Raw genomic sequence first — 11,206 nt, 5'->3', positions numbered from 1 at the left:
GCAAGTTCTGTCCTATTGAGCTTCTTCCTGATAATGGGCATGATCTTTGCCCATCATGCCTGGGTGTTCAACATCTGAAGGAAGCTCTTACAGACACTGCCTATGGTGGATAGACAGTTGTGTTTGGTGGGAGTAGACCGCAACTGGAATGCAAGTGGCAATCTGATTTTGCAAGCAGAGCTCAAAAGCACCACACCTCAGCAGCTGCTGGTGCTCCTCAGGCTAAGAAGAAATCTATAGTGGCAGTAATTTGGCTGGGCACCTTTTGCCAAAAGAACTTTGTTCTCCAAAGGGGTCCATGTCAGCATTCCCTCACAATTTCAAAAGGCAGAATCTTCAAGGCCTGAGATACTAGGGCCGGTGGTCGGATGTTTTATGACACATCATCTGATTTACTGAGAGCACAGTGTCAGATCCCTGGGAATTGGCGACATTGTGCAAAGGTTATACAAGTTTTCGGGTTGCATTCCAACCGCTGTGGTAGATCCGATTTGTTCTGCAGCTCTCTCAAGAAATGTGTTCCTTGTTGAAGAAGAGAGGAGGTTCACCCCATAGTTCAGAGAGGGGTTTTACTCTACATATTTTCTGGTTCCAAAGAGAGACATTTTAGATATCTTAGAGAAATTGGAGGAGACTCAACAGGTTCTCAGAGAAGCTCCCGTTTCACATTGTACGCGTGATCAATGTTCTTCGGTCAATGGCAGAAAGTGTCAACCTAACAGATGCATATTTCCATGTTCTGATTACCATGCATCACAGGAAGTTTCTTTACACATCAATTTTAAGAACAAGAATTACCAGTTCAGAGTTCTACCATTTGGACTCTCCCTAGCCCCTTGTGTGTTTACAAGATGTATGAAGGCTGCCCTGTTTTCCCTGTGGGCCAAGGGATTCTGAATTCTACCATATCTAGATGACTGGTTTCTCTGTGCTCACACTCTCAAAAAAGAGTCTGAACAAGAAATTGGGCCCCACTTTATATTAGGTGGCCTTAAGTACTATGTACTTACATAAAAAAAAAATATGTAAGATGTACTTACTGTGTTCAAATTGTATTACAAAACACTTTTGCTGATATTGAGGTGGGATACGGGTAAAGTTAGGGACAGGTGTGGTGTTGTGGGTAAGTTTAAGGGTAGGGTTAGGTGTAAGGGAAGTGTCAACTGTGTAATTACAAATGCAACTACAGAAATGAATTACAAATGTAATTACATGCAGGTATTTTTAAAATGTAAGTACAATGTAAAAACATGTATGTACACAATAAGTGCATTGTATCAAATTATTAATTAAAATGTTAGTACATAGTAGTTAAGGCCACCTAATATAAAGTGGGTCCAGAAATTGTATATTTTAAGGTACAAGTGGCCGTCACTAGGGTGGGACCCTTAAGGGTGAATTTTTGTACCTCTAAGTCAGGGGTAGGTAAGTTCGGTCCTAGAGAGTTGATTTCCTGCAGAGTTTAGTTCCAACACTACTAAGCCACCACAGTATACAACTAATGGCTCCCAGCATGCATTGCAGCATTAAGTATGTCACCATTGTTGAGATTAATATGCTGATTCTTGATATCTGTGTGCATCTAAACTTTTCCCTCCTAAACATTTTTCTTCATGACAGTTTTTGTTTATGGCTTATTTTGATTTGAACAGATTGTGTTTTGTTAACACTGTAACAAAAACCACAAACTCAAATAAAAAGCCAAGAGTCAAACTGCCCAACTAAATGAAACAGTGATCACCATAATGGTGACCAACATGTTCAATAAAACATCAACATCTAAACATCTGTTAATTCTCAATAAGAGCTTCTATAGATGTATTTCAGGGTTGGAGTCAAACTCTGCAGGACAGTGACTCTCTAGGACTGCTCTAAGTAGAGGAAAACAATGGTATAATTGTACCCTAAGGACCAAATGTGTACCTTTAATGGTACAGTTATATGTTGTGTTCCCCAAGGAACAAAATTGTATCTCCACTGTGGAGTGTATCAATAATATTATTAATAAATAATATTTAATAATAATAAAATTAAATAACATTCATTTTTATAAAACATTAACAATTCAATTTGTAGCTTTGTAGTTTAGCTTTAAAAATGCTTGCAAATGTCACAGTCTGGCACACAACTAAGTTATGAGGTTTGAACAATGAGATGGACATTCAATTTTAAAAACACCCTGGGTTCTGCAACTCTAAAAGATCTTTAAAATAACATTGAATATTATCACTTGATACAATTAAGTTTATAATAGTTGCAAGTTGATAATGGCCATTAGCATAAATCTGCATGTAAAAGGTAAAAATGGGGCTTCCTCCTCCTGCCTAGTTGGTTAGCCTTGCCTGTCTTTTATGATGGCAAAAAAGTGCAAATAGAGGACAGTCTCAAATCTGCCCTCGTGGCTCTCAATCAGAGTGTGCTGTAGTTCCATTTTCAGCTGATTATTTCGACCAGTGACATTTGTTGAGACTCTGTCGTGGGGTCTTATTCATTGTGGGATTTGGGTTCTGCATGGGGTAATTTCCTGTCCCACCCAACTCTACTGCCCACTACTTCCTAGTCATTTCTTTTTTCTTTTCTTTTTTGCCAGCAAAAAAATCTCTCTGTGGTCAAAGTTACAACATCCAGTCTTACTTAATGTTTTAAAATGTTTCCAGGAAGAAAGCGTGACCAGTATAAAAAAACACATTTGTTTTTAAATATGATTTATACCTGAACATCTCTTAAGTTTTAATATGTGAAAAAGCAACTTTAAATGTAAATACCGAATATTTGACAATATGTCAATAAATCTGTGATTCGCTGATCAATTAAAGTGGTGGAGCTGAAAAAATTATGACACAAGTCATTAAACCCAGAATGCCTTAACAATAGCAAATGAGGATTCTTATTGTTAAAGCGTTTTAGGTTTAATTACTTTTTTTTTTTTTTTTTTTTGATATAAATACATGCAATTGGATTATGGTAAAAAGTTGTCTAAAGCTGCCCACATAAGGGCAGGATCCAAGAAAGAGGAAGAAACATTTTCTGTCTGCATGGGGATTGTAAAAGTGTTAAACTTGTGAAATCAGTTTAACGCCTGCCCGAGATCAGACTCACCAGAGCACGGTAAGACTTACGCTGGTTAATATGTGAATATAGTCCGGTTAATACAGTTGTAGAAACCACTGACATATTCGATAGGAGCTATTCTTGAAATCTGATTTATGGAAATGTTTTTGAAGCTAAAGACTATTTTAAAGACTATGATATGTGTGTTATATTGTAGTGATATCAGTCAGAATGGCTCCTCCTCTTCGTCTGGTGATTCTGCTCATGATTCACGGTGAGACATTGGAGAATTAACATAATTAATTAGTTAGTTACACAGTCGCTTATTAAATAACCCTGTTTGTGACATTCATGTGTGTGACTCCGTGTGGAACCCCCTTTCATAAAATGTTGTATTAATCAAAAATACAATATCATTTATTATATGGTCTGTCTGAATGCTCAATTCTGATTGGCTGCAAAAAAGTGTTAAGTTAAATCATTCAAGTTTAAAAAACGAAAATATCAAAATATCTCTCACACTAAAATGTATTTTGTTATGAGAGAATAATTTGGGGTGAACTATCCCTTTAATGTGTGTTTCAGGAGTTTATAGCCAGTGGCATCTGGATTACAATCCTACACACATCTGTGCACTAAAGGACTCAACAGTCAAAATGACCTGCTATTATTCATACCCTGGACATTATATCACGAACGTGTTCTGGACCAAAACAACTGTAACAGATTATGTGCAGTATCCAGATCTGTATTGGGACCCTGAATACAGTCAGAGGGTTAACTATTGGGGAGATAATCAGTTGTACAACACCGTCACACTGAGTCGTGTGACACTGGAGGATTCACACACATACTATTGCAGATTCCTCTCTGATGTTGGTGACATTTGGATTGGTTATCCAGGAGTGACTCTTACTGTCACAGATGTCTTTTGTGAGGTTTATCTCTTGTTCTGTGCATTATGTTGAATAATAATCAGTGTATGACAGCAGCACTAGATATAATGTGTGTGTTGTGTTCAGATCTTCAGGTGGAGTCTCCTGAGAGAGTGACAGAGGGAGATTCAGTCCGTCTGACATGTAAAAGCAGCTGCACTCTGACTGACAGAGCAACATTCATCTGGTACAGAAACTCACAGCCATTAACTGAGAGAAGAGACGGAAACAATGAACTCCTGCTGCAGTCAGTCAGAAGAGAGGATGCAGGCAGATATAGCTGTGCTGTACACGGACACCATCACATCTCTCCTGATTTTTATCTCAATGTCATGTGTGAGTATCTATTTCATTTTTATCTAATATTCTTTTTTCCTTTGAAGTTTGTATGTGGGCTTTTCTTTGTAATTAATATACAGTAAAACCCAGCAAGTTCAGCTAACACATTTCATTTGAGAAAGCTGATTACCTCAATTCAATTAAGTTAAAAAAGTTAGGAGTACACTCTCAGAAAAAAAGGTACAGTGTAGGTACAATTTTATTTGTATAACTGTACCCGTTTTATTCATTTAAAGGTACACAATTGGTCCTTAGGGTACAATTATACCATTGTTTTCCTCTACTTAGAGCAGGAGTAGGCAAGTTCAGTCCTAGAGAGTCACTGCCCTGCAGAGTTTGACTCCAACCCTGAAATACATCTATAGAAGCACTTATTGAGAATTAACAGAGGTTTAGATGTTGATGTTTTATTGAAAATGTTTGGTCACCAGTATATCAGTATTTTTAGTTGGGCAGTTTGACTCTTGGCTTTTTATTTGAGTTTGTGGTTTTTGTTACAGTGTTAACAAGACACATAATCTGTAAAAAAAAAAAAAAAAGATGCATATGAAAAGAATCAGAATATGAATATCAACAATGGTGACATATTTAATGCTGCAATGAATGCTGGGAGCCATGAGTTTTATACTGTGGTGGCTTAGTAGGGTTGGAGCTAAACTCTGCAGGACATCAGATCTAGGGCCAAACTTGCCTACCCCTGACTTAGAGGTACAACAATGTAAGGGTAACAGCCCAGCGACGGACACTTGTACCTTAAAAGGTACAATTTTGTATTCTTTTTTTTTGAGAGTGTACTTATTTCAATTGAGTTCACTAAAACAACAAACTTTAAACAAACTTTAAATTAACTCAGAGCTCTTGCAGTTACTGCTACCTCACAACAGCACACACAAAAGCTGGGTCCTAATTCAGAGGCTGCATCCTTTAAAGGCTCCGAAGGTCGGACTGAGTGTTGTTAAATGGGACGGTCTATTGTCCCTATGTCGCCTAGCAACTGTGACAGCTGCGATTGATGAGCAGCAGTAACGTTTGTACAGGACTTTTTTGAAAGTTATATTAAACAGTCTGAAAACAAAACCAGGTTCACATGCTGTCTAAATATGTTCAGCGTGGTCTATTGCTGTATATAATAAAGATAATAAACAATATATAATCGTATCGTAGTAAGATGCATGTAATATTGACAGCTAACAGTTGAAATGGGTACTGCAGTCCAAATTCAAAATATTGGAGAGGGTTGTTTTACCCGTTATTCTCAGACTCGACACTCAGATTGCCAGATTGAGGACACACAACAAGAGCGAGCACAATTGACAATGAAAGGCGAGGAGACTTACACACTGTAAGTTGATGAGTTGACTTATCCATATTTTAATATGTGACCAGTTACTAGGACATTTTAAATTGGAGACCAACCCTTGCCAGATTTTGCTTACAAACTTTAGCCACTCGTTTATTTTTACATTTGTATCATTGGATATTTAAATAAGCTGAAACCCAATACTTGCCTCTAAAAGTGTAATTTGGCAATTTCTCTAAAAAAATCATGTTGTCACTGGCGCACAATGAATTCTGGGATAGGCAAGGCCGCAAAGGATCTATATGTTGTATACGTCATTTCACGGGAAACGAAGGCCGCATTTGAAGGAGCCTTCGAATTGGTACAGCCTTCGTTGTGGAAAGGATGCAGCCTCTGAATTGGGATGCAGGTAAAGTCAAACCCAAGTTAAGCTTACTCATTACATTTGAGGAAACCAATTAAATTAATTAATTTATGGGTAACGCTTTAGATTATGGCCCGGAAAGTACTACATAAGTTAAGCGAATTTACAGCATAACTTTAGGTATTTATAGTGTAACTATAAAGTAAGTATGTGTAGGTATAAGGGAACAATATGTAATATTGGGGGAATAAAGGGATAACTATCAGGAACATTAAAAAATTATTTATACAGCAAGTATTTTTTAATTAAGGGGTAATTATCTGTGTAGTTTGTGGTGATTGTTCCCCTCTTGTTTCGTGTAGTTACAGGGTAAGTACAATAAAAACACATACACAATCTGATATCACTCGGAAACCTTTATTTAAAAAGCAAGTTTTTTAAAACAGATTTACAACACTTATTTGTTTCTCTTGCTTGGCTTCATCCTCCTCTTGTTCCTCTTATTTTTAGTCCTTGCCACAGATGAATCTTAAGAAGGAATCCCACAGAATCCCATGTCTCTAGTTAGTATTCTATTTTATGTAACTGTTACACTGAAAATACAGTGCATGCAGAAATGTCCTCAACGTTTACTCGTCTTTCATGCCATCCGAGATGTATACAACTTTATTTCTTCATATGAACACAGAAAAATAAATAATCTCTGCTAATGAAAACTCATTTGGGTTCCTAAAAGTTCAAGCATCAAACAGTACATACAGCAATAACTACAGTAATCCATACAATCCCAATGGATGAATCAATGTCATCTGAAGTGAAACGATAAGTGTTAGTAAGAAAAATAAAAATATTTAAAAAAATTTAAACTGTAGACTATCGTTTCCGATCAGCAGTCATCTGCGTGCGAGGGTTGAGTTCACGCTTGACGTAACTTGAAGCGTGACGTGAGCGCGCTGAGAAACTCTGGTCATGTGGATGTCGGATGCTGCTGTCGGGTTTTTATTTTTTTAATGCTCACAACAACAGTATACAAACAATAGCATAATATATGATAATAGCAATGAGAAACAAACAAGACTAGAAGACAGAGACGCCAGTTCTCCCGTGTGTTTCAGATTAAACGCACGCAAGAACGTCATGAAAGCTTGAAGCTTCTTTACTCATGCACGCACTGGTAACAGCTGATCGGATGCGAAAAGATTAGTAAATTATGAGAACATTTCTTGGTGTACTTTTTATTTGAATAAATAATAATACAAAATATCAAAAGACATGGGATTCCTCTTAAGATTCATCAGTGGAAATAACGATTAAGAAGAAGAGGTGTAACTGCACTGGTCTAATAAAACAATGGCCACGCTTCATACAGATGTCTTCTCTGTTTATTTTTGTCTCTCTCTCTTCAGTAGACACCATGAAAACTACAAGAAATAAAAACATAATATTCTAAATATGCATTTCTTTCGTCCAGTGTCTTCAGATATTAAAATGAATGTCACAACAGAAATACGATTCATGAACATCATTAACACATCACATTGGGCACATAAAGCGATACAAAACAACACCTTAGACATTATGAAGTATATAGAGTTAAATTATACATGGTCGCCTCTCAGACCATGCAGACAAAAACAATTCTCTTCAGGCTATATGTAATTTCTCCGTGTTCGTGCTCGACCTTGCCAAAATCACGCAGACCCGCTCTTAACTCAACCGGGTCATGTGACACATTATGTCTCCTAAATCCCACCCCCAAGTTCAAACATTTCAAAGGGGATACATTATAAATACATTTGTTTTTAAATTGAATAAACTCAAAATTGAAATGAATTGAATGAATGAACAAAAACATAAGTACCCATCTCAACAAAAAAGGATGTCTTTTGACTGTTACAAGAGGAACAAGAAGAGGAAGACAAGCAAGATAAACAAAAAAAGGACAAAACGTGCCTCTCTCTGTCAGGATGTCATTATTTGAAATGAAAAGTTTATTTAAAAAAATGATTAAGAAGTGTTAAACCTGTTTTGGATTAAATTGTTTTTCAAATAAACATTTCCAAGTGATATCAGATTTTGTATGTGTTGTTTGTTGCACTTACCCTGTAAACAAGAGGGGGAAAAGCACCATTTTAATTTACAGCCCGTAGATTCATACTTACCCTGTAACTACACAGATAATTACCCCTTAATTAAAAAATACTTACAGTATAAATCATTTGTTAATGTTCCTGATAGTTACCCCTTTATTCCCTCAATATTAAATATTGTTCCCTTATATCTACATGTACTTACTTTATAGTTACACTATAATTACCGAAAGTTAGGCTGTAAATTCTCTTTACTTACGCAGTACTTTCCGGGCCGTAATCTAAAGTGATAACCATTTATGTTTAGAAAACATTAGTTATGGGTACTCAACTTATATCAGTTGAGTTCAATAAAAGAAGATATAAATTGATAATTGAACATAAGTGATGAACACCTGCTGTTAATAAGATCATCGAAGAATCATTGAAGGAAAGAGAAACACAAGAACAGAAAAAAGCGAAACACAAGAACTACAACTTTCTTCAGTCACAGCCTTATATGAAATCAACTGAAGATCTCAGCAGAGGAGGATTAAACAACTCCACAAACAGCATTACCAGCTTCAGTCATAACTAACCAGATTGACTTTATTTCTGTCAGATGTCTACAGAAGCTCTTTTTGAGAATAAACAGAGGTTTAGATGTTGATGGTTTACTGAAAATGTTTCATCACCATTATGGGGATTTACATTTCTGTAAATAGTTGCTTTAGTTTTTCAGTAACTGTATATCCATTATAATTAGCAGTTCCCTTTCGAAAGGGAACTCTCGCTGCGTCTAGCTGACGCTATGGGGGGGAACGCCCTCGGCGTGACTGGTGTCTGAAGCTACTATCGAATCACGGCAAAGTCTTTGACCGACGTCAGCCCATGACGTCATCAACGTGCGACCCGGAAGTATAAAAGGGCGCCGTGCCAACACATACACATCCTTCTCGTCTTCATGGACTGTCTGTTTGAAACTGCTATACGAGTTAAGGTAAAACAAATTCAATTATTAATACACACGAGTGTGTATTTACTGCCTGGGATCAAGAGCATGCACAGTCAAGTTCATTTGAAGTTGTTTGTGTGTGAGTGTGAGCGGTTTTCAATCTGAGATCGCTCCACTCTAGTCTGGCTTTTTTCCTGAGGGAAGAAAGTTTGGCATCTGGGACTGGATGATGCTGTCCCGCTCAAGCTGAGGCTGAGCGTTGGCATACATCATGGGTTCTCAGATGCAGCTCGCCGATCGTCGCGACGATCTGGCGGCTAACGAGACTAAACAGCAAGTGCTCTTAGGGATGGCTGGTGAGAGTGGTATCAATCCTCTCAGCCACCTTGACCGTGTATGCTGAGCTGATGAATGTTATGGAACGTACTGCAGGCAGGCTGCTGCTGCCATGTTGGCGCGTTAGAGGAGAGATCGCTCGTGGTAGATTGCACGATCGATTTCTCCTTGGCCATAAACCATCAGCTCAGATGAGCCTTCCATTCCTTCTTGATCTTCTTACAGAGATCGAGAGGGCATGGAAGAATCCATATTCTACCCAATGTTCATCAACATCAGCGTTTTAACTTCGCTGATGTCGAGGGGATAGGGGAATATGGATATGTGTTGAGGCTACCGACTGGCGAGGAAAGTTTGCGAACTTTTCTCGCGTTTCGTGGGCATCAACACTGAAGAGCTCAAACTCTGCCTTTCTAAATCACGTTGTGCTTTAATGGCAGGGGCATACACGGCAGCAGGTCAGGCTGGTGCTGCTTTTCACACCATGGCGGTGTTTCAGGCGTACCAGGCGGACCTGTTGGAGGATCTCGACCAGGGGGCCGGGCTGTCCCCTGAGGCGGTTGCTGAGCTGCGCCGCACCACAGATCTGTCTCTCCGGGCCACCAAGCAGACTGCTGCTGCTATCGGCCGCTCTATGGCGGCTATGGTGGTTACGGAGAGGCATCTGTGGTTGGGCCTGGCTTATATCGGGGAGAGAGAAAAGGGTTTTCTCTTCGATTCGCCGGTTTCGCCTACTGAACTTTTCGGCACCTCCGTGTAGGCGGTGGTTGGAAAGTTCAGGGAGGCGAAGGCGCGCTCAGCGGCATTTAAGAATAAAACATGCATACCGCTGAGATCCGCGCCCCCACCCAGGCAGGCGGGACCTGGTCCTTCATGGTCTGAGGACCGTAGGCAGGACCAGAGTGCTAGTGTCTCCTCTCGTGCCCCCCCTCCTTGGAGGAGCAGGGTACAGAGGAGATGGGATTCCCGCGGGAAAAAGGATGTAAGGGAGGTGATCCAGGACAAACGTTCTCAACGAAGGCGTTGATGATGGATCACTTCCCTTGAGGGCGATTACATCATAGCCCTCTCCTTTTTCCTTTTTAATGATTTTTACCCAGGCGCTTCTTACATCAGGCCTGAGGCGGGCCTATGGTGAGTAGAACTATGTTCTGATGGCCCGCCCGGACTTGCTCAGTGAGAACGCCCCTTTCAGGCATTCAAGGGCGGTAGAACATGGTGGTGAGAACCGCACAATGAGTCTTCGCTCAGCATGCCGCAGGTGAGAGTGGTCATTTTTGTGTGTTATACTAAAAATATGTATTTCTTACAGACCCCAGGTTCCTGTATAGAGTTGGGTATTCATCAGAGAGAACTGTCTATTCCCCTGCTTAGTTAGGCTTTAACACAGCACCATTATCTGGGCTATGTTTGTGAGCGTGTGTTGGCTTTCCCTGGTTGGTCAAGATGGCGCCAGATAGGCTACCGCTTATGGTTATCAGAAGATGGGCCTCCTCTCATTTTGAGAGTAGTGTTTAGGCCGCCGCTCTTTTCTTTGAAATGTTTGCGGATTACTAGGCGGTAGCACACTTTTCTGATAGAATGTAGTGTTTGTCTACCGCCTAGGGTTACTATGTGTCTTCGGTTCCCTAAGCCACTGCAGGTTGGTTTAGTTTATCTCTGTTACGACTGAGCGCTACGGCGTCAGTTGGTATGTGGATGAAGGAGGCGCGTTGCTGAGGCACCGTCACCTTTTTTGTTGTACTTAGATCGGAGGCCTCCTCTCATTGAGAGTCGTTGGTTTTAATAGCAGTCAGTTTGTTTGTCTGGCAGTTATTTCTCGTTTTTTGCGAAACTCGTACAGCTTGTAGGCTTCTA

The 11,206-nt window shown here is 39.5% G+C and overlaps 1 protein-coding gene across 2 annotated transcripts in view; it reads left to right on the top strand.

The window, feature by feature from the left end:
* The window catches only part of LOC307123004 (B-cell receptor CD22-like), a gene marked incomplete at its 5' end in the record, with an annotated part of 35,625 nt that overhangs the window by 9,521 nt on the left and 14,898 nt on the right, over nucleotides 1–11,206 (top strand). The window contains 2 exons of one of the 2 annotated variants that reach the window (XM_079811371.1): nucleotides 3,643–3,984; nucleotides 4,074–4,322. In XM_079811371.1, coding sequence (XP_079667497.1) covers nucleotides 3,708–3,984; nucleotides 4,074–4,322 — 526 coding nt within the window. Of the gene's footprint in view, nucleotides 1–3,642; nucleotides 3,985–4,073; nucleotides 4,323–11,206 lie in introns of those variants that run through there. The other variant, XM_079811372.1, reaches the window with a different exon arrangement.

This window comes from Gobio gobio (genome assembly GCF_949357685.1).
Source record: "Gobio gobio genome assembly, chromosome: 3".
NCBI lineage: Eukaryota > Metazoa > Chordata > Actinopteri > Cypriniformes > Gobionidae > Gobio > Gobio gobio.
This window is presented reverse-complemented; position numbering and strand designations above follow the sequence as displayed.